The sequence below is a fragment of the Pan paniscus genome, chromosome 10, assembly GCF_029289425.2.
Source record: "Pan paniscus chromosome 10, NHGRI_mPanPan1-v2.0_pri, whole genome shotgun sequence".
Taxonomy (NCBI): Eukaryota; Metazoa; Chordata; class Mammalia; order Primates; family Hominidae; genus Pan; species Pan paniscus.
In genome coordinates, this window is record NC_073259.2 from 84,386,348 (window position 1) to 84,407,872 (window position 21,525).

Below are 21,525 nucleotides of genomic sequence, written 5' to 3' on the forward strand. Positions count from 1 at the left end.
TTTGCTCTTTTTAAAAATTTTATTTAGAAGCCTACTTGTAGAAGTTAGCATAATTTTACAGATTATTAGAAAAATTCTTTTCTTTCTGCAAACAGTTATAATAGGTTAGGAATAATAGATTAGAAATGTACTACATTACAAAACAGTGGCCTATAACTATCTGTACATTTACTGTGCACCTTAAGGAAAAGAATTTGACAGTGTTCTGTACTTACACTGCAGGTAACATATTTTTATTCTATCACACAAAACTGACCAGTGGTAGTGCTTGAATTTATGAATGGCCATTAAACAGAACATTTAAACTCAGATGTGTATTTAGCATGCTAAAAAGTGAAAAAAATTTCAACTGAAGTTCTGTGGCTCATCAGTTCAAATGTTTCATGGCATTTTTTTTCTTTAAGTGAAAAATTTTGATACTGTAAAACAGTTTTACATAATAAATGCAAAAAGATAACATTTTCTAAATTTTTAGAAAGAATATTCACATTCATTTTGTCATGGGTTTCATGTGGCTCTTCTAAATATATTAATCATATTAATAAGACACTGGTCCTATACAATTTCAACAGTCCATCTTCAATTAAAAACTAACAAAAATAAACAGTATGTAAAGAGTAACAAAAAGTAAATTAAATATACTAAACTCACACAACAGGTAGAATAAAATGAAACCAAATTACATAATGGCAGGTTATACATTTTAAAGAATCTCTTTCCACTTAGTCAAATAAGATAGAAATTGAAATGTAAACTTACTGATTTCTGTGGGATTTTCCCCACTGGTTCAAATTGGAAAATTTGATATAAATCTAATATTTTATTTCTGTACATTTAATATGATTCAATATAATCTGCAGTCTCATGTATGGCTTATCAATAATGCCATCATCACTGTATGTCAAACAACCTCACTGCTTACTAGAAATGCTAAACACTGGAAAAAATGGAATTTTATACATTTGTTTTCTTAAATTTTGACAGATATTCTTCAGAAAGTTAAAACTGCCTTCCACAAAATTTTGTGTGTATATGGCACAAGGTGACAGCCAAAAAGTGTGATTCCATCGAAAAGGCACTGTTAACAATACTCAGAATAATCTGACAAGTCTACATCAATGTCTGAGTAAAGAATAGGTAAATAGACAAACCCCTATAAAAGATAGCATTATTGTTTAAATATACTATAGCTATATAAAAAGAAAGTAACACACAGAAATGACCCTTTTATGACAAGCCTATAAACACCTTGAATCACATTATAGTTCTGTAACACAAATAATGACAAAAAATATTTTCTTAAAGGCACAAAAGCATGAATATTAAATGAGAGTTGTATTTTACAAGGCCAACTTTTCAATGGAATGCAGTTACCAACTGAGCTGTGACAAAGAGTACACTGTACCTTTATAAGTGATATAAAACAAAAAAGTACTAACATGAAATACAAATAAAATATCTATTGCTGTAACTTAACATTTCACATGCCCTATTTATTGTTGTTGTTGTTGTTTTTTTTTACATGTCCTGGGCCAGCTACATCTTACTAAATGGTGGATGATGGCATAGTACATTTAACAGCTAAAAAGAAAATGCACATGTGAATAATTATTACTCAATTAAATTTTCATGTAGGAAAATAAAATCTTGGTAAATGAAAAAAATTGGTCATAAGGTCATAAATCCTAGAAACCCTCATGAGGCTCTCAGACAACTGGGAACCGTAAATCACATTATGAATCCATGTGTGAAGGAAGATTAATTTCAGGTAAATAACATTCAAAGTCAATTACATATATGGCTACAAAGTTAGTAATTATGGGTTATAAAGATTCATATAACTAAGCCTAGTACAAGCACTGATCTAAAATTAAGCCACCAATTCCTGAGTTTTGTGTTCAGTTCATAGAAAGAGACTCATACAACTAAAAGCATAATAAGAGGACTATTAGATTAGATGCATGCTTTTAGTGTATAAAGAACAGTCATGAATAACCCTGCTCTTTCTTAAGAAATAGTTTTTGACTCTTTGGGTAAGAACCCATAACATTTGCTCTAAAAAGAAATTTTAAAAATAAAGAACACAACTACCTATTTAGTCTTAGAAGATACCCATACAAATAAAATATTATTTGGACCAAATGAAAACAACATACACGTGGATAAGACCAAAGTCCTAAGAGGTGGGTCACCAATACAAAATGTTAACAAGGTTTACTGATGAAATGATTTTTGTGATAAGCCAATCAATTTGTATGTAATTAACTAATTTAAACCATAAAAAAGATCAAATTGTACAATATTTACAGAATATCATATATCAATGAATAGGCAGAGTGTAACAGAATGTGAATACAAAAATTATATTGACAAATATAAAATATAACCAAAAACCCATTTGTTCTAATATCATGAAAATACTGGGTATAGGTAGATCTTATTTAAGCTTTTATCAATTTAAAACATCATTTCACATGTACATATGGAATACAGCATTATTTTGCCAAGAAAACATGGGAAATGGTTCTTCACAGAAACCTAAGGATACTTAAGATAGCTATATTGGTTAGGGAAAAAAGCAGGCTCTTTTTATCATTTTGATTCTCATAATTTACCAATCAATGTATTTATTTACCAATCTTGTATTTATCATGGCATAAACGATTATAATTTTACTATTTCACAGCCTCCTCCTACTGAAAGGCAAATGTGGTCAGGGCAATTATTCTCTCTGACCTTCATTTTCATTAAAAAAACATTTCAAAATCTATGCTTTCAGGATTCTAAGACATATTTTAGAACAACATATTCCTAAACTGAACTACCTTGGCAAAAATTGCTTTCAAGGAATATAAATATTTATGTAAAAACACAAAATCAAAATATTAAACTGAAGAAACAAACAAAAAAATTTGCCTTAGCCTGAACAATAGGAATCTTAAAGAATTGTGGTTTTGCCACAGAAAGAAGTTACTAAGAAGAGAGGAGGATAATAAAAAAATTAAACTTCAGAACTTGATACTCTTCGTAGATACTCAACTTATTACACGTTTTACAGAAACCAATTTTAATGTACACATAAAGGCCACCACAAAGTGTCTTTTCTTATTGCCTCTTTTTGGCTTTTGAAGTAAAATACTGGTTTTTTTTTTATATTCTACTTATTCACTGAACACACTAGAGTCTAAAGCTAAAATAAGTTTTCATAATGAAAAAACATGAATTATCAGCACTTCAAATGCCCTATAAACATCTCTAGAATTTGGCCTATGTTATGAACCAGCTGACTTAAGAAAAACAAAAATAAGACAAAAGGACAGCAATCAATTTTGACCACACTTTTTTCAGCAAGTGCTTAAGGTGGTATTATAATCAATCCAATTAATTGCACACCAGTGTTTTTATACTGATATACACGTAAGTATATATATTTACCTGGATCTACAAATATTAAATTCTAGGGGTTAAAAAAAACTTATGTAAACTTTTAAAAAAGCAATTTGCCATTTATCTCTCTCGATGTATTCATTTTGACCATTCATACTTTTTCTTTCTTTCTAAGAAGATAATTGAGCTGAGTGCTTTGCAAATAATTTTAACAGTAGTGTATTGAATTAATGTCTATTATTCCATCATTTCTCAATCTGTAATTCCTTACTGATAAAACTTTTGTGCCTGTTTTATGAAGAAAATAGATTACATATATTTATAAGATTGATAGCATTTTTTGTTATGAACAATGTTAACATTATATCTCAGAACATACTATAGAATACAAAGACTACTGTCAGGTAGGAGTACATAAGAGACAATTGTGTATACATGTGGGTTTATTATACTCATATGTAGACACATTCTCACAAAAGCTAGAAATGTCCTGGCACTTAACACATAGCTCACTTTAATAATCAAATAGGATAGCTCTTGTTTCAGTGTGAAGATAAAAGATACGAAAAGTCAATACCTCTACATTTATCTCCTAGGTTTTTTTGTTTTCGGAATATTGTGATTTTTAATAAAGACCAAACCAACTTGAACACTGGTCCCAGGCCAAATCAGATCTTTCTAGTTCACTGATTCAATGGTAGAGAACTTCTACTTGAACATGAAGTTTATTATGACTTGAAGCAAAATCAGGAGGAAAATGATGAAGTAGTCTTTTTGTTGCAGAAAATAATCCGTGGCCGGTGTGCTTGAAACTAAATGATTTCGAAGAGCCATAATATTTCTATAAAAATAAGCAACAACAAATTTTGTAATGATTTGCCAGAAATGTTGGCACAGAGCCCACAATTTGATATTAAACAGTCACAGAGCATTTAATGTTAATAATTTTTAGTTGCTGGGTCATGGGGTGGTATGTAGGGGTGGGGGGGGCGGGGTCTGGGACTGCAAAGAGGAATACTTAAGGGCTCAGGGAGTAAATATTTACCCAGTGTTATGGATGTATTTCAATATTTCAACTGATGCATTCCAATGAAATAACAGCCATGCACAGAGGGGACTATAGAGGCCTTTGTTAACTGACTTTCTCAGAAACAATCCCACCTCCACATGCAACCCAGCTACATTCCTAGCATGCTATAGGAGTAAAATAAAGTGATTCCAATTCTACCCTCACAGAGAAAAAACCACCTCTCCTTCCTTCCCAAGTATTTTAGTGCTGGAGGAATTTCGTAAGTGTCAAACATCAGGTGATAGAGGCTAAACATTGTATTTTAGCTTAGCTGAATGTTATAAAAATATGAAGTCTGCATATGATTTCCCATATAACAGGATTCTTAACTACTCCTTGGTCTCAAATGAATAATCAGTGTCATTATATTATTACCTTTTAATTTCTTCCTGTGTTTGTTTTATAGATTCGATGGAACTCTGAATGTCTCCCAGTTCTATTCCTTTCTTTCTTCTTGTACTTGGTTTTACTGATTGAGCTAAAAAGACATTTAGAATGAAGTTGAAACTATAAAAATAATCTACAGTTCAATTTAATGTGTCTCATGTAATAAAAATTTTCCTGGGTATTTGTTTTTGTAGCCTAGAGATTAGCATAGTAATATGAATACTCTGCACTTTTGAAGTTTCAAACACATCATTGCAATACTAGAACACTACAAATACATTTAAAGTACTACACATTAGTTGAATTTTGGATGGCACCAGTTTTTTTAACTAATTAAAACAGAAATAATTCATTAGAAATACATATCAACTTGAGGAAGGTATTACTCTCTTCTGTTCCTTGCCCATTTGCCTACCTCTGAAGTCAGCTTCTTGAGCCCTTTTTTCCAATTTTTTATTGTTAGTGTTTAGTTACCTAAACTTTAAATCCCTTTCGACACCACTTCTGCAAATTTTTACTGCCAATCAGCAAGCTGTACATGTTTTTCCAAATTCCCTACATATGCATTCCTTCCTTTCCATTTTTGTTCAGATCCTACTTAACCTCTCTACAAGTGTCAGCTTTCTCATTTTAAAAATAGGGATAATAATACCAGACTTCACAGGGTTGTTGTAAGGTGTATTTAACATACAGTCTGGCACAAATTAATTACTCAATAAATGTCTGTTGATACATTATAGTAATATAGTAAAGTGGATGACAGGGTGAATTAAGGAGCCAAAAAATCTGCATATATAACATACATATACCTACTTATGGGGTATGTGACCTTAGGCAAGTTAACTTGTGTCTCAGTTTCTTTTCTCGTAAAATGGGAATAATAACAATACAACCAATACTCTCTTCTAACACACTGGTATGCCACGTGACTCCTGCTTTTAAACCTTTATTCGGTTCATTCCTCTAACTACTCTAGTATGTTACCCCTACCCCACTCCCCAAGCCTAGATTGCTATAATCCATTAGAAATCTTAATAATTCATCAGGATTCTAAGAACTTTCCCTCAAACTGAATTGAGCTCCCTCTCCTTTAAACTCTTTATCACTTGTCATCTAATTTCTTAGTAATCTACCATTTATTCACCTCTAGTGTTATCTTTATAGGTTAAAATGAGCTCCCTAGTTCAGTGTAAACTCAGTAGAGATTATGGCTTAAAGTTTTTTTTTTTTTTGTCATGTCACAAACATCACTTTAATCCTTTCATGATTATATCTCAATGTAGTTCAAGATACTTTACACATTATCTGACTCGAATAAGAATGGAGTACAATTTAAGCTAGCAGTTGCTAAGTTTTATATTTTTATTGTCTGTCACTTCCAAACACTACAGTAATTTACTCTGGAAATGAAAAACATTTTTGAAGCATGGAACTGAGTTCAAAGCTCAAAAAATGCTTCTGAATTCAATCTAGGGAACCATCAGCAATTTTTCAGAGGTTAACAAGGCATAAGAGGTAGCTACTACTAGAGTGTGGTTCTTTTTTTTTTTTTTTTTGAGACAGGGTCTCACTTTGTCACCCGGGCTGGAGTGCAGTAGTGTGATCTCGGTTCAGTGCATCTTCCACCTCCGGGGTTCAAGCAATTCTCGTGTCTCAGCCTCCCAAGTAGCTGGGATTACAGGTATGCACCACCGCACCTGGCTAATTTTTTCATATTTTTAGTAGAGATGGGGTTTCCCCATGTTAGCCAGGCTGGTCTTGAACTTTTGGCCTCAAGTGATCTGCCCACCTCAGCGTCCCAAAGTACTGGGATTACAGGCGTGAGCCACCACGCCCTGCCTAGAGTGTGGTTTTTATTTAGATGTCTCCCCTTTTTCATTTTCTGTTTCTTTACCTTGCGTCCTGGTCTCACAACTTATCTATGATCTAGAATTGCTTTTGTATCTCAACCCTGCCCCGACCAAAACTCACATAACTTGAGTTAATATGAAAAACCATATTCATATCAAATTGTGTAGTAATTAAAAAGTTAGACTCTCATTAGTCTGCAATAAATATTTTTACCTTCACTTCCAGAGGAGTCTTGAATGTCAGGTTCTGGGGAGGAATAGCCTTTTGCTACTTTCTTCTGTTGCCTGGTTGGCTTATGTTTCATTTTGGGGACGCTAACCTAAAGAAAAAAATAACTATTTTGTGAATTTGCACTGTATTTTGGACTAAAGACCAACTGTGTACAACTGTCAAAATTATCTGCACATAGGCATGATATTCAGAAATTAAGACAATGATGAAATAGTCTAATTCAAATTTAACAAATGTGATGCACTTATGCAATCAAATGATCTCATTTTAATAGGAAGTACTTTGGCACAAATGTCAAAAAGTAAAATACACAATGAAGAGTATACCCAGTCTCTCTCCCACTAAATAGGTACCCATCACTATTAGTTTATATCCAGGGATATTATTATGTATACATAAACAAATATGAATATAGATCCCCCTACCTCTGACTGCACCAGCTATTATTATTCTCTAGTAGAATGTTAAATAATAGAATGTTAAATAATAGTGTGTATAAATCATATTTATTTTGTTCCCAATGTTAGAAACATTCCCATTGAACAATGCTGGGTTTCCAGTAAAACGGTTTATTTACTTTTAATCACATCTGGGTAGTACAGAAAGTATCTTATAATAAATAAAAATGATACCATTATTTTGTAGAGCATTATTTAAACTTACTGAAAGCACTGAAGTGGATGCACAAGATTCAAAAGTATATGAAACCATCAACTATGACTAAATTTTCCTTAGAATAATAACTTTGGACTCTATCCTATTAATAGATTTGTAATTTTGGTGTTCAGTATTAAACTTAAAAACCTAAATGCAAGAGAAGAAACTAGAATCAGAAAGACAAGATGTATTAGTCAGTTTTTATGCTCCTGATAAAGACATTCCCGAGACTGGGATGAAAAGGAGGTTTAATTTGACTTATGGTTCCACATGTCTGCAGAGGTCGCAAAATCATGGCAGATGGCAAAAGGCACTTCTTACATTGTGGCAGCAAGAGAGAATGAGGAAGATGCAAAAGTGGAAACCTCTGATAAAACCATCAGATCTCATGAGACTTATTCACTACCACGAGAACAATATGGGGGAAACTGCCCCTATGATTCAAATGATCTCCCACTAAGTCCCTCCCACAACACGTGGTAGTTATGGGAGTACAATTCAAGGTGAGATCCCACCAAGTCCCTCCCACAACACGTGGGAATTATGGGAGTACAATTCAAGATGAGATTTGGGTGAGGACATAGAGCCAAATCGTATCATTCTACCCTGGCCCCTCCAAATCTCATGTCCTCACATCTCAAAACCAATCATGCCTTCCCAACAGTCCCCCAAAGTCTTAATTCATTTCAGCATTAACCCAAAAGTCCACAGTCCAAAGTCTCATCTGAGAGAAGGCAAGTCCCTTCTGCCTATGAGCCTGTAAAATGAAAAGCAAGCTAGTTACTTTCTAGATACAATGGGGGTACAGGCATTGGGTAAATACAACTGTTCCAAATGGGAGAAATTCGGAAACAAAGGGGTCATAGGGCCCATGCAAGTCTGAGATCCAGTGGGGCAGTCAAATTTTAAAGCTCCAAAATGATCTCCTTTGACTCCACGTTTCATATCCAGATCATGCTGATGCAAGAGGTAGGTTCCCATAGTCTTGGGCAGCTCCACCCTTGTGGCTCTGCAGGGTATCCCCTCCTGGCTGCTTTCACGGGCTGGCGCTGAGTGTCTGCGGCTTTTCCAGGTGCACAGTGCAAGCTGTTGGTGGATCTACCATTCTGGGGTCTAGAGGACGGTGGCCCGCTTCTCACAGCTCCACTAGGCAGTGCCCCAGTAGGGACTCTGTGGGGGGCTCCGACCCCAGATTTCCCTTCTGCACTGTGCTAGCAGAGGTTCTTCATGAGGGCCGCGCCCCTGCAGCAATCTTTTTCCTGGGTATCCAGGCGTTTCCATACATCTTCTGAAATCGAGGCAGAGGTTCCCAAACCTCAATTCTTGACTTCTGTGCACCACAGGCTCAACACCATGTGGAAGCTGCCAAGGTTTGGGGCTTGCACCCTCTGAAACCATGGGCAGAGCTGTAACTTGGCCCCTTTTAGCAATGGCTGAAGCGGCTGGGACGTAAGGCACCAAGTCCCTAGGCTGCACACAGCATGGGAACCCTGGGCCCAGCCCATGAAACCATTTTTTCCTCCTAGGCTTCCAGGTTGGTGAAGGGTGGGGCTGCCATGAAGACCTGTGACATGCCCTGGAGACATTTTCCCCATTTTCTTGGGGATTAACATTCGGCTCCTTGTTACTAATGCAAATTTCTGCAGCCAGCTGAATTTCTCCTGAAAAAATGGGTTTTTCTTTTCTACTGCATCGTCAGGCTACAAATTTTCCAAACTTCTATGTTCTGTTTCCCTTTTAAAACAGACTGCTTTTAACAGCACCCAAATCACCTCTTCAATGTCTTGCTGCTTAGAAATTTCTTCTGCCAGATACCCTAAATCATCTCCTTCAGGTTCAAAGTTCCACAAATCTCTATGTCAGGGACAAAATGCCACCAGCCTCTTTGCTAAAGCATAACAAGAGTCACCTTTGCTCCAGTTCCCAACAAGTTCCTCATCTCCATCTGAGACCACCTCAGCCTGGACCTTGTTTTTCACATCACTATCAACATTTTTGTCAAAGCCAGTCAACAAGTCTCTAGGAGGTTCCAAACTTTCCCACATTTTCCTGTCTTCTTCTGAGCCCTCCAAACTGTTGCAACCTCTGCCTGATACCCAGTTCCAAAGTCGCTTCCACATTTCTGGGTATCTTTTCAGCAGCATCCCACTCTAATTTACTATATTAGTCCATATTTACGCTGCTGATAAAGACATACCCGAGATGGGAAGAAAAGGAGGCTTAATTTGACGTTCAGTTCCACATGACTCGGGAGGTCTATAATCATGGCAGAGGGTGAAAGGTCCCCTTTCTTACATGGCAGCAGCAAAAGAGAATGAGAAAGATGCAAAAGCAGAAACCCCTGATAAAACCAGCAGATCTCATGAGACTTATTCACTACCATGAGAACAGCATGGGGGAAACCACCCCCTTGATTCAAATTATCTCCCTCCGGGTCCCTCCCACAGCATGTGGAAATTATGGGAGTACAATTCAAGATGAGATTTGGATGGGAACATAGAGCCAAACCCTATCACAAGGTAACGTTCATGCTTGGAAAAACAGAGAACCAGTGGTCAACAACTCGTTCTTTCTTGTTCAGCATTGTAACAAGAAGTATTCTCAATTACTTATTTCTTGAAATAATTTTGCAAAATCTTATTCAGGTATTTAAAATTAAAATTTCTATAATATGTAATAAGCAGGCAGGTTTGGCCCATACTCCTACTTCAAATGCTGGAGGCTTAAAATTTTGTAACATTTAAAATAGAAATCCACATTTCTAGAGTAGGTTCAAATTGGAGACTGATGAACACTAGTGAGAAGCTTATTTAAAATAACAAGGCAGAGACACAACAAAAAAAATTTCAGGCCAATATTCCTGATGAACATCGATGCAAAAATCCTCAATAAAATACCGTCAAACCGAATCCAGCAGCACATCAAAAAGCTGATCCACCAAGATCAAGTCGGTTTCATCCTTGGAATGCAAGGCGGGTTCAACATATGCAAATCAATAAACATAATCCATCACATAAACAGAACCAATGACAAAAACCACATGATTATCTCAACAGATGCCAAAAAGGCCTTTAATAAAATTCAACACCCTTCGTGCTAAAAACTCTCAATAAAGTAGTTATGTATGGAACGTATCTCAAAATAATAAGAGCTATTTATGACAAACCCACAGCCAATATCATACTGAGTGGGCAAAAGCTGGAAGCATTCTCTTTGAAAACCAGCACAAGACAAGGATGCCCTCTCTCACCACTCCTATTCAACATAGTACTGGAAGTTCTGGCCAGGGCAATCGGCAAGAGAAAGAAATAAAGGGTATTCAAATAAGAGAAGAGGAAGTCAAATTGTCTCTGTTTGCAGATGACATGACTGTATATTTAGAAAACCCCATCGTCTCAGCCCAAAATCTCCTTAAGCTGATAAGCAACTTCAGCAAAGTCTCAGGATACAAAAAAATCAATGTGCAAAAATCACAAGCATTCTTATACACCAATAATAGACAGAGAGCCAAATCATGAGTGAACTCCCATTCACAATTGCTACAAAGAGAATAAAATACCTGGGAATACAACTTACAAGGGATGTGAAGGACCTGTTCAAGGATAACTACAAACCACTACTCAGGGAAATAAGAGAGGACACAAACAAATGGAAAAACATTCCATGCTCATGGATAGGAAGAATCAATATCGTGAAAATGGCCATACAGCCATAAGTAATTTACAGATTCAGTGCTATACCCCGCAAGCTACCACTGACTTTCTTCACAGAATTAGAAAAAACTACTTTAAATTTCACATGGAACCAAAAAAGAGCCCATATAGCCAAGACAATCCTAAGCAAAACGAACAAAGCTGGAGGCATCATGCTACCTGATTTCAAACTATACTACAAGGCTACAGTAACCAAAACAGATATATAGACCGATGGAACAGAACAGAGGCCTCAGAAATAACGCCACACATCTACAACCATCTGATCTTGGACAAACCTGACACAAACTAACAATGGGGAAAGGATTCCCTATTTAATAAACAGGGTTGGGAAAACTGGCTAGCCATATGCAGAAAACTGAAACTGGTTTCCTTCCTTACACCTTATACAAAAATTAACTCAAGATGGATTAAAGACTTAAACATAAGACCTAAAACCATAAAAACGCAGAAGAAAACCTAGGAAATGCCATTCAGGACACAGGCATGGGCAAAGACTTCATGACTAAAACACCAAAAGCAATGGCAACAAAAGCCAAAATTGACAAATGGGATCTAATTAAACTAAAGAGCTTCTGCACAGCAAAAGAGTCTGTCATCAGAGTGAACAGGCAACCTACAGAATGGGAGAAAATGTTTGCCATCTATCCATCTGACAAAGGCTAATATCCAGAATCTACAAGGAACTTAAACAAATTTACGAGAAAAAAACAACCCCATCGAAAAGTGGGCAAAGGATATGAACAGACACTTTTCAAAAGAAGACATTTATGCAGCCAACAAACACATGAAAAAAAATAATCACTGGTCCTTAGAGCAATGCAAATCAAAACCACAATGAGATACCATCTCATGCCAGTCAGAATGGCAATTATTAAAAAGTCAGGAAACAACAGATGCTGGAGAGGATGTGGAGAAATAGGAACACTTTTACACTGTTGGTGGGAGTGTAAATTAGTTCAACCATTGTGGAAGACAGTGTGGTGATTCCTCAAGGATCTAGAACTGGAAATAACATTTGACCCAGTGATCCCATTACTGGGTATATACCGAAGGATTATAAATCATTCCACTATAAAGACACATGCACACGTATGTTTATTTTGGCACTATTCACAATAGCAAAGACTTGGAACCAACCCAAATGCCCATCAGTGATAGATTGGATAAAGAAAATCTGGCATATATACACCATGGAATACTATGCAGCCATAAAAAAGGGTGACTTAATGTCCTTTGCAGGGACATGGATGAAGCTGGAAACCATCATTCTCAGCAAACTAACACAGGAACAGAAAACCAAATACCGCATGTTCTTACTCATAAGTGGGAGCTGAACAATGACAACACATGGACACAGGCAGGGGAACATCACACACCGGGACCTGTCAGTGGGTGGGAGGCTAGGGGAGGGATAGCATTAGGAGAAATACCTAATGTAGATGACAGGTTGATGGGTGCAGCAAACCACCATGGCACGTGTCTACCTATGTAACAAACCTGCACATTCTGTGCTTGTATCCCAGAACTTAAAGTATAATTAAAATAAATAAATTAATTAATTGACCATGGATGTGTGGCTTGACATTTAGACACTCAATTCTACTCCATTGGTCAATATGCCTGTTCTTACATAAGTACCACGTTCCTTTGATTACTATAGCTTTATAGTAAGTTTTGAAATCGAAAAGTGAGAGTCCTCTTTATACTTCTTTTTCAAAATTGTTTTGACTATTTGTGGCCCCTTGCAATTCCATGTGAATTTGAAAATCTGCTTTCCCATTTTTGCAAAAAAATAGGCTTGGAATATTGACATGGATTGTGGCGAATCTGTAGGTTGCTTTTAGTGGTACTGTTACGTCCTTATTTTTTTGAGACAGGGTCTCACTCTGTCTCCCAGGCTGGAGTATAGTAGTGCTGTCACGACACTTGACCTCTCTGGGCTCAGGTGATCCTCCCATCTCAGCTTCCCGAGTAGCTGAGACTACAGGCGTGTGCCACCATGCCCAGCTGATTTTTCTATTTTTTGTAGAGAGAGTTTTGCCATGTTCTCCAGTCTGGGCTCAAGCAGTCCCTCCGCCTCGGCCTCCCAAAGTGCTGAGGTTACAGGCATGAACCACTGCGCCTGGCCAAAATCTTAACAATATTAACCTTTTCTACCTGAGAACATGAGGTGTCTTTCCCTTTATTTAGATGTTCTTTAATTTCTTTAGCAATGTTTTATAGTTTTCACTGTAGAAGTCTTTCAGCTTCTTGGTTAAATTTGTTCTTTTAGATGCTATTATTGAATTGCTTTCTTAATTTCAAGAGTATTCACTGTTAGAAACACAACTGATTTTTGTGTGTTGATCTTATACCCTGCAATTTTTCTTAAGTTCATTAGCTCCAGTAGCTTTCTATGGATTCTTTGGGATTTTCTATATATAGGATAATGTCACCTGTTAATTAGAGATAGTTTTACTTCCTTGTTTCCAATTTTGATGACTTCTCTTTTTTTTCTTGCTCTGGCTAGAACTTCCAGTACAATGGTAAGTAGGAGTGGTGAAAGTGGGAATGTTTGTCTTGTTCCTGATGTTACGGGGAAGGTTTTCAACCTGTCACCACTGAATCTACTATTTGTGGGTTTTTCATAAATGCCCTTAATCATGTTGAGGAAGTCTCTTCTCTTCCTAGTTTTATGAGGTCTTTCTTTTGATTATGAAAGGGTGATGGATTTTGTCAAATGCCTTTTCTATGCCAATTGAAATGACCATGTGATTTTCCCCCTCTTAATGTGATATATTACATTGATTTTCTCACGTGGAACCAACCTTGCATTTCTGGAATAAATTCCACTTGGTCATGGTGTATAATCTTTCTAATATGCTACTGAATTTTGTTTGCTAGTATTTTGTTAAGGATGTATGAATCTTATTTATAAAGGTTATTGTTTGTAACTTTATATTCTTGTGATGTCTTTATCTGGCTTTGGCATTAGGGTAATGTTAGCCTCAAAGAATAAGTTAGGAAATGTTCCCATCTCTTCTATTTTTTAGAGTTTGAGAAGGATTTGTGCTTGTTCTTTAAAGTTTTGTAGAATTCACCAGTGCAGCCACCTGAACTTGAATTTTTCTTTGGAGGTTTTTGGTTACTGATTCCATCTCTTTATTGTTACAGCTCTATTGAGATTTTCTATTTCTTTTTGAGTCAGTTTATGTAATTTGTGAGTTTCTAGGGATTTGTTGGCATACAATTATTCATAGCATTCTCTCATAATCCTTTCTATTTCTTTATGATTGGTAGTAACATCCCCACTTTAATTTCTGATTTTAGTCATTTGTGTCTTCTTTCTTGCTTCCTTAGCCTAGCTGATGGTTTATCGATTTTGTTGATTTTTATCAAAGAGCAACTTTTGGTTTGGTTTCACAAATTCTATTTTTTTCCTACTCTCTATTTTGTTTATCTGTACTCTAATCTTCATTATTTTCTTCTTCTGCTAGCTTTGGGTTTAGTTTTTTCTTCTTTTTCCAGTTTCTCACGGAATGAAGTAAGGTTATTGATTTGAGATCTCTCTTAATGTAGATGTTCACAGATATATATTTTCCTTACCTTTGCTGCATCTCGTAAGTTTTGTTATACTATATATTTGTTTTCACTTGTCTAAGTATTATCTAATTTCCCTTGTGTTTTTCTTTGACCCATTGAGTTTTTTTGTTTTGTTTTGTTTTGTTTGTTTCTGAGACAAAGTCTCACTCTGTTGCCCAGGCTGGAGTGCAATGGTGTGATCTTGGCTCACTACAACCTCCATCTCCCAGGTTCACATGATTCTCATGCCTCAACCAACTGAGTAGCTGGGATTTACTGAGACACGTCATATGGCATAACATATGGTCTATCCTGGAGAATGTTCCACGTACACTTGAGAAGAATGTGTATTCTTCCATGGTTGGGTGGATTGTTCTATGTGTCTGCTAGGTCAAGTTGGTTTACAGTGTGGTTCAAGTTAATCCCTTTCCTCCTTATTGATCTTCTATCTAGAGGTTCTACCCATTATTAAAAGTAGTTTACTGAATTCTTCATCTATTGTTATAGAGCTGTTTCTATCTTCCAATTCTGTCAGTTTGCTTTGTGTATTTTGGGGCTTTGTTGATTGGTGTGTGTGTGTGTGTGTGTGTGTGTGTGTGTGTGTGTGTGTGTGTGTGTGTGTATATGAATTGACCCTTTTATCAATATGCCATGTTCTTTTTGTCTCTTGTAACAATTTTTGACTTAAAGTCTATTTAGTCTGACAGTATAACCACCTCAGTTTTCCTTTGGTTACTATTGGCCACCTCATTTTTCCTTTGGTTACTATTTGCACATAATATTTTTTTCCAACCTTTCATTTTTCTCTATTTCTGCCTATGGATCTAAAGTGAATCTCTTGTACACAGCAAATAGTTGGGTCATGTTTATTTTAATCAATTTTTACAATCTGTCTTTTGCTCAGAGTTTAATCTATTTACATTTTAAAATAACTACTGATAAGAACTTACCTCTGATTTTGCTATTTTCTATATGTCATATACGTTTTTTGTTTCTTATTTACTCCATTACTGCCTGCTTTTGTGTTTGCTTCCTGTGTAAACTGTTTCAATTCCCTTCTCATTTTCTTTTGTGTGTATTTTTTTAGATATTTCATTTGTGGTTACTATGGGGATGACATTTACACCTACCTCTACAACAATCTAGTTTGAGTTGATACCAACTTAACTTCAGTAGTACATAAAAACTTTCCTCCTATACAGCTCCATCCTCTCTGCTTTTATGTTGTAATGAACTATATCTTTACACATTGTATGTCTGATAACAAAGATATGTAATTAAATTATTTTTCATTCATTTATTTTTTAAGTCCTGCAGGAAATAAAAAGTGGACTTACAAACTAAAATTACAATAGCACTAGCTTTTATATTTGTCCAACTATTTACTAAAAATCTTTATTTCTTCATACAGCTTTGAGTTTCATTTTATTACATATTTACCTTAGCATTTTTTTGTAGGGCAGGTCTAGTGGTAATGAACTCCCTCAGCTTTTATCTGGGAATGTCTTAATTTCTCCCCCATTTTCGAATGACAGTTTTGCCAGATACAGAATGCTTGATTGACAAGTTTTTTCTTCTACCACTTTAAATATGTCATCTCATTGCCTTCTGGCCCCCATGGTTTCTACAAGAAATCGGTTAATCCTATGGATGATCCCCAGTGTATGTGATAAGTTGTTTCTCTCTGCTGATTTTAAGACTCTCTTTGGCTTTTGACAGTTTGTTGTGGTGTGGGTCTCTCTGAGATCATCCTACTTGGAGTTTGTTGAGCTTCTTGAATTTGTAGATTTATATCTTCCACCAAATTTGGGGATTGGGGGGTCTTCTTTCCTTAAATATTCTTCATTCACTTCTCTGTCTTCTCTTTGTGGAACTCCCATAATGCAATGATAACCCACTTGATGGTGTCCCACGGGTCCTTTAGGCTCTGTTCACCTCAGTTCATTCATTTTTCTTTCTCCTCCTCAGACTGGATAATTTTTATGGTCTTATCTCTAAGTTTCCTGATCCTGTCTTATGCTTGCTTATATCTGCTTTTGAATACCTCTAGTGAATTTTCATTTTTGTTATACTTTTCAGCTCCAGAATTTGTTTGGCTCCCTTGAATAATTTGTCTTTATTGATTTTCTCAGAGATGAGTGCCTGTGTAAGTCCTTCAGGTAGTATCCTGACAGGTTAGGACAGACATACACAATTGTGTATGAGGTCCACTCTGCTCCTTCTGGAACTAGGGACTTACACTGGCAACGCAGGGGCTCTTCAAGACTGCTACTGCACTGGGATGGACCTGGGGCAAGGGCAGGTAAAATGCCACAAAGCTTTCCTCTCTTTGCACTTTCTTGACCAGTGTTCACTTGGTTGCTGAACACCTCTGACTGTTTTCCAGAGTTCTGGCAAATTGAGTTGAGAGTTTTTGCTTGTTTTCTGATGTTTCTTTGGGGTAAGAGGAGTTCAGAGCTGCGTATTTTGCTCACCCAAAATTTTAAATTTTGAAACCAAATTTTAAATGTTGGTTGCTATAGATACTAAAGATTTAACAGATTTATATACCTAGTGTACCTAGTTTTTTATTACATACCATTGGAGTACGATGTTTCACTTTGGTCTGAATAACACCATCTTTTTCAAACTGTATCATATCATTAAGTGGGTCCCATGGTCGGGTACTACATAAATGAAAAAAAAAAAAAAAACCATTTGCTCAATGACTAAACAAAGAACTTTAAAACTTTCTATTCTATGATCCAATTTTATTAATAATTATATGCATAGTTCTAATAATGAGATTTCCCCATACCTAATCTTCAGATCCTCAACTTATTTTATAGGCTAACTTCTATCATAGAGTCAAGCTTATAATGAATGCAAAACCAAGTTTAAAAATCTCATACTAATATACATGGTTTAATTAAATAAAAACTACTCCAGCAACAAATATTCTAGAAATAAAGGCAACAAACCATGCTAATACATTGTTTGAAATAAACTATTTTAAGTTACTTACTCTGCAAACTTGTAATGCCATTCTCCTGTGAGTGGATCAAGTTCAAATAATTTGCAAGACCACTCTTCATTTTTTGTTTTCCGATCCCTGGCAGCTTGTCTTTGAGCTTCTTCCAAAACATACTTCTCTTGGGTAGCTTCAGTTTGGTCTTTGGCATTTATGGCTCGAGTTACCTGTTGCCAGAGTCTAATACATGTGCAAAAATATTAAAAGTATTAAAAATGCAACAGAAAATAAAATCTATATAGAATAGGCCTCAAATCCCTTGTAGAGAAAATAATGCTCACATGAATTTCTGGCTTTGACAACACTTACGCTCATAGGCTTAGAAATGAGTCAAGATATAAATCCAGTCCCTTGAGTAGAGAGAGACCTGTTCACAAGTGGAGACTAATTTTTTTTACTTGGCAAGAGAAACTTACTACATAGACTCTTAAACTTATGGTAGTAAGTGTTGCTGGCTCAAGATGATAGGAATGTAATGAAGGTAAAGCTCAGGAATCTATGCTTTTAGCAAGCTTCCTAGATGCGTCTTACACTGTTTAAGATTCACTGGCTTCATAAAGATCCATTAATGTAATGCAGTGCTTCTGAAGTTTGGATCCATGAATTATCAGAGAATTTTTATAATCAGAATCTCTGGGGTCAAGCCCAAGTATTGATATATTTTTTAAATGTTTCCCCAAAATATTTTAATGTATTGCTAGTGTTGAGAACCACTGGTTTAACAGAAAAGACTACTGAGGTAAAATGATTTCCCCTACTAGCTCTTTCTTCTGTTAAATAAAAGTATATCTATATCCTACCCATCTAGAAAGGCAGCATGTTAAAACCAGAAAAGGCTTTGGGATCAGATAGACATGAGTCAAGTCCTAGAGCTGCCACTTCTTAGCTGGTGCACTTAAAGTTATTTATCCTAAGTCTCATTTCCTCATCTTCAAATATGCTGAATTATATACTCTCACAAATTATCATATGTGTGCCTTGGCAAAGCTTATCTCTGGAAAAAGAACATCAAATGGTTATGGCTGAGACAGAATTTTTAGAACTGGTACATATACATTCTTCCATCTTTGACAACCTCAAATTTGAGTGTAGAAGGGAAGGTACACACAGACTTGAATTCCCATGACAGAGAATGATATGTATGTGCAAACATGTAGGGAGGACAAAGTTGCATAATAAGTACTAAGTGCCTAGCAAAATATCTCTTATACATAAGTCTCTTTCTCTTAACACAAAGATATAACAACAATAAAATGGGGAATGTGTACACAATATTTCTGATTCAAAAATATAAGCCATCTAGCAAGAAGTTCATGACTTAAGAACAGAAATGATAGCCTTAGTTATTACCCAACTAATAAATCCTATAGAAGCCAGTCCATCCAGTAACTTTACTTTTGTTTCAGAGAATGGAACAGAAGTAGATTCTGCACCACTCCCTTTACCTAGAGTTCTAATGCTTAAATCAGGTTAGAAAACTGTTGCCAGGTAGAAACCAAGAGTCATTAATTAGTCCTGTAATCTTATTTAAACAAAAACGTTCTTTCTTTCTTTTTTTTTAAGGTGCTGGAACAATTGAGAAAGAAAAAAATGAGTAGTTTTGAGCTACAGAAAAGCAAGACGATTTATATTATATTTGACATTCATATACACAAAAACAGAATACTGTCACATTCCACAAATGATAAACTATTTTGCTGAATTAAGATATGACAGAAGGTGACAAAATGACCATATCATTAAGGAATTGAAAAACTACTCTCTGATCCTCATGAAGTTAGCTGTAAAACAGTATACTTACTTCTCTGATTCAAAATCTCCCTGTTCTTCAAATTTTACAGTGTGCCTTATTAATCTCCATTGCTTAATGTCAGGTGTTGGATTCCAGAAAACCTCTGAATTATCAGTCTTTTTATCAGTAATAAAAACTTCACTATCCTATATTTTAAAAAATTCAAAATTAATGTAAAGAATTATACTTAGAAGGCAATTATATAGTATAGTAATATGATGGTGATAATTTCTTCTGGTTAATCCTCCAGTTAAAAGCATTTTTAAAACAAATATAACTAGCACTTTTCCAAAAACTCCAAGTTTCTTATCATTTTTATAAAAACATTAAGATTGACTACGTAATACTAGTTAATTAAAAAGAATTTGGTTGAATATCCAGTTTGTGAAATTTCATAAGTTTTACTTAATAAATTTCAAACATTACATGCAAAGCCTCAATAACCATCTCCAAACTGTCCAAGTAGAGCATAGTATTTGTTGCAGCTACAATGAGATGCTGTTGACTATCCATGGATTCAATATACTCAAACATACACACACACATCCCTCTGAAAGAGCCTTTCCTAGCATTAAAAATTTGAGGTCTATCTCTATCGAATAATCTTTCTATCTAAGACATGGACGGTCTTGCTCTCTCGTGTAGGCTGGAGTGCAGCAGTGCTATCTACCTTATCTATCTAATCTATTTTACCTATCTAATTTATCTACCTGTTTAACCATCCTTCTCCTTCTCTCTCTCTGTCATCTCTCACTCTCATCTCTATCTTATCTATCTGTCTGAGACAGGGTCTTGCTCTCTCGCCCAGGCTGGAGTGCAGTAGCACAATCATGGCTCACTGCAGCTTCCACCTCCCAGGCTCAAGCAATCTTCCTGCCTTAGCTTCCTGAGTAGCTGGGACAGGCATGTGCCATCATGCCCATCTAATTTTTTTATTTTTATTTTTAGTAGAGAAGAGGTCTCGTTATGTCACCCAGGCTGATCTCAAACTCCTGAGCTTCCCAAAGTGCTGAAATTACAGGTGTGAGCCACCCCACCCAGACAGAAATTTCATTTTTTAAAAATGACTGCTGCTTTATCTTTTTTCCAGAAGACTCTCAGATTTAAGGCAATTAAAAAAAATTTTCAGAGTGTATGTGGCCACTTAACGAAGTCCCTAACTTCACTTTCTCATATTTCTCAACATTTTCTGCTTACTGCATGCAGAAAGGAGCATATACTCAGTGCTCATAGTATGGTATATCCATGCAGTACCATGATTCTTTTTATTCATTTAAGCGTCTCTTAACAAAATTACATGAATATGAATTTAGGTTAGCAGAGAAGTAAATAAAAGCCATTGCTCTCACACACCACTATATCCTTTCCATGTTCCACTGAAAGGAATATAACTCTAATTGGAACTATGCCTCTTTCTTCTATGTGAGTAGAGTGCTGTGCATAAAAGCACAGTCCTGGGGCCAGGGTTCCTGGGCTTTAATTCTTGTTCCACCACCTACTTTGAGCAAATTATGTGAACTCTCTGTGCCTCAGTGTCCTCTTCTGTAAAATGGGGACAATAATAAACAATAATAAAATGGGCATGGCACCTATATACTCACCTCATAGCGTTATATGTTATAAATATTAAATCAGTTAATATGAGTAACATTCTTAAATAATGCAGTAAGTCATATATAAGTGTTAGCTATTTCTACTGATTTTAAGTTTTGGAAATAAAATATTACACAAAATTAACTACTGTTGATAACAGATCAACACCAAAATATCTGCTATTAAGATGAAGCTTATGTTAAATAGTGATGTTTTCAGCAACGGAATAAGTTTTAAATTTTAAATGTGATTGTTTTTTTTTTTCCCACAG

General features: G+C 35.7%; 1 protein-coding gene across 7 annotated transcripts in view; it reads right to left on the reverse strand.

Annotated features, from left to right (window-relative positions):
- OSBPL8 (oxysterol binding protein like 8) overlaps positions 1 to 21,525 on the reverse strand; it is a 208,020-nt gene continuing 186,495 nt past the window's right edge. For all 7 annotated transcript variants that reach the window (XM_003832884.4, XM_008958354.6, XM_055095924.2 and 4 more), the window contains 6 exons: positions 19,671 to 19,807; positions 17,864 to 18,049; positions 17,438 to 17,525; positions 6,908 to 7,013; positions 4,832 to 4,934; positions 1 to 4,228 (listed from right to left, as the gene is read on the reverse strand). In XM_003832884.4, coding sequence (XP_003832932.2) covers positions 4,096 to 4,228; positions 4,832 to 4,934; positions 6,908 to 7,013; positions 17,438 to 17,525; positions 17,864 to 18,049; positions 19,671 to 19,807 — 753 coding nt within the window. In that variant the 3' untranslated portion in view covers positions 1 to 4,095. The remainder of the gene's footprint in view (positions 4,229 to 4,831; positions 4,935 to 6,907; positions 7,014 to 17,437; positions 17,526 to 17,863; positions 18,050 to 19,670; positions 19,808 to 21,525) is intronic.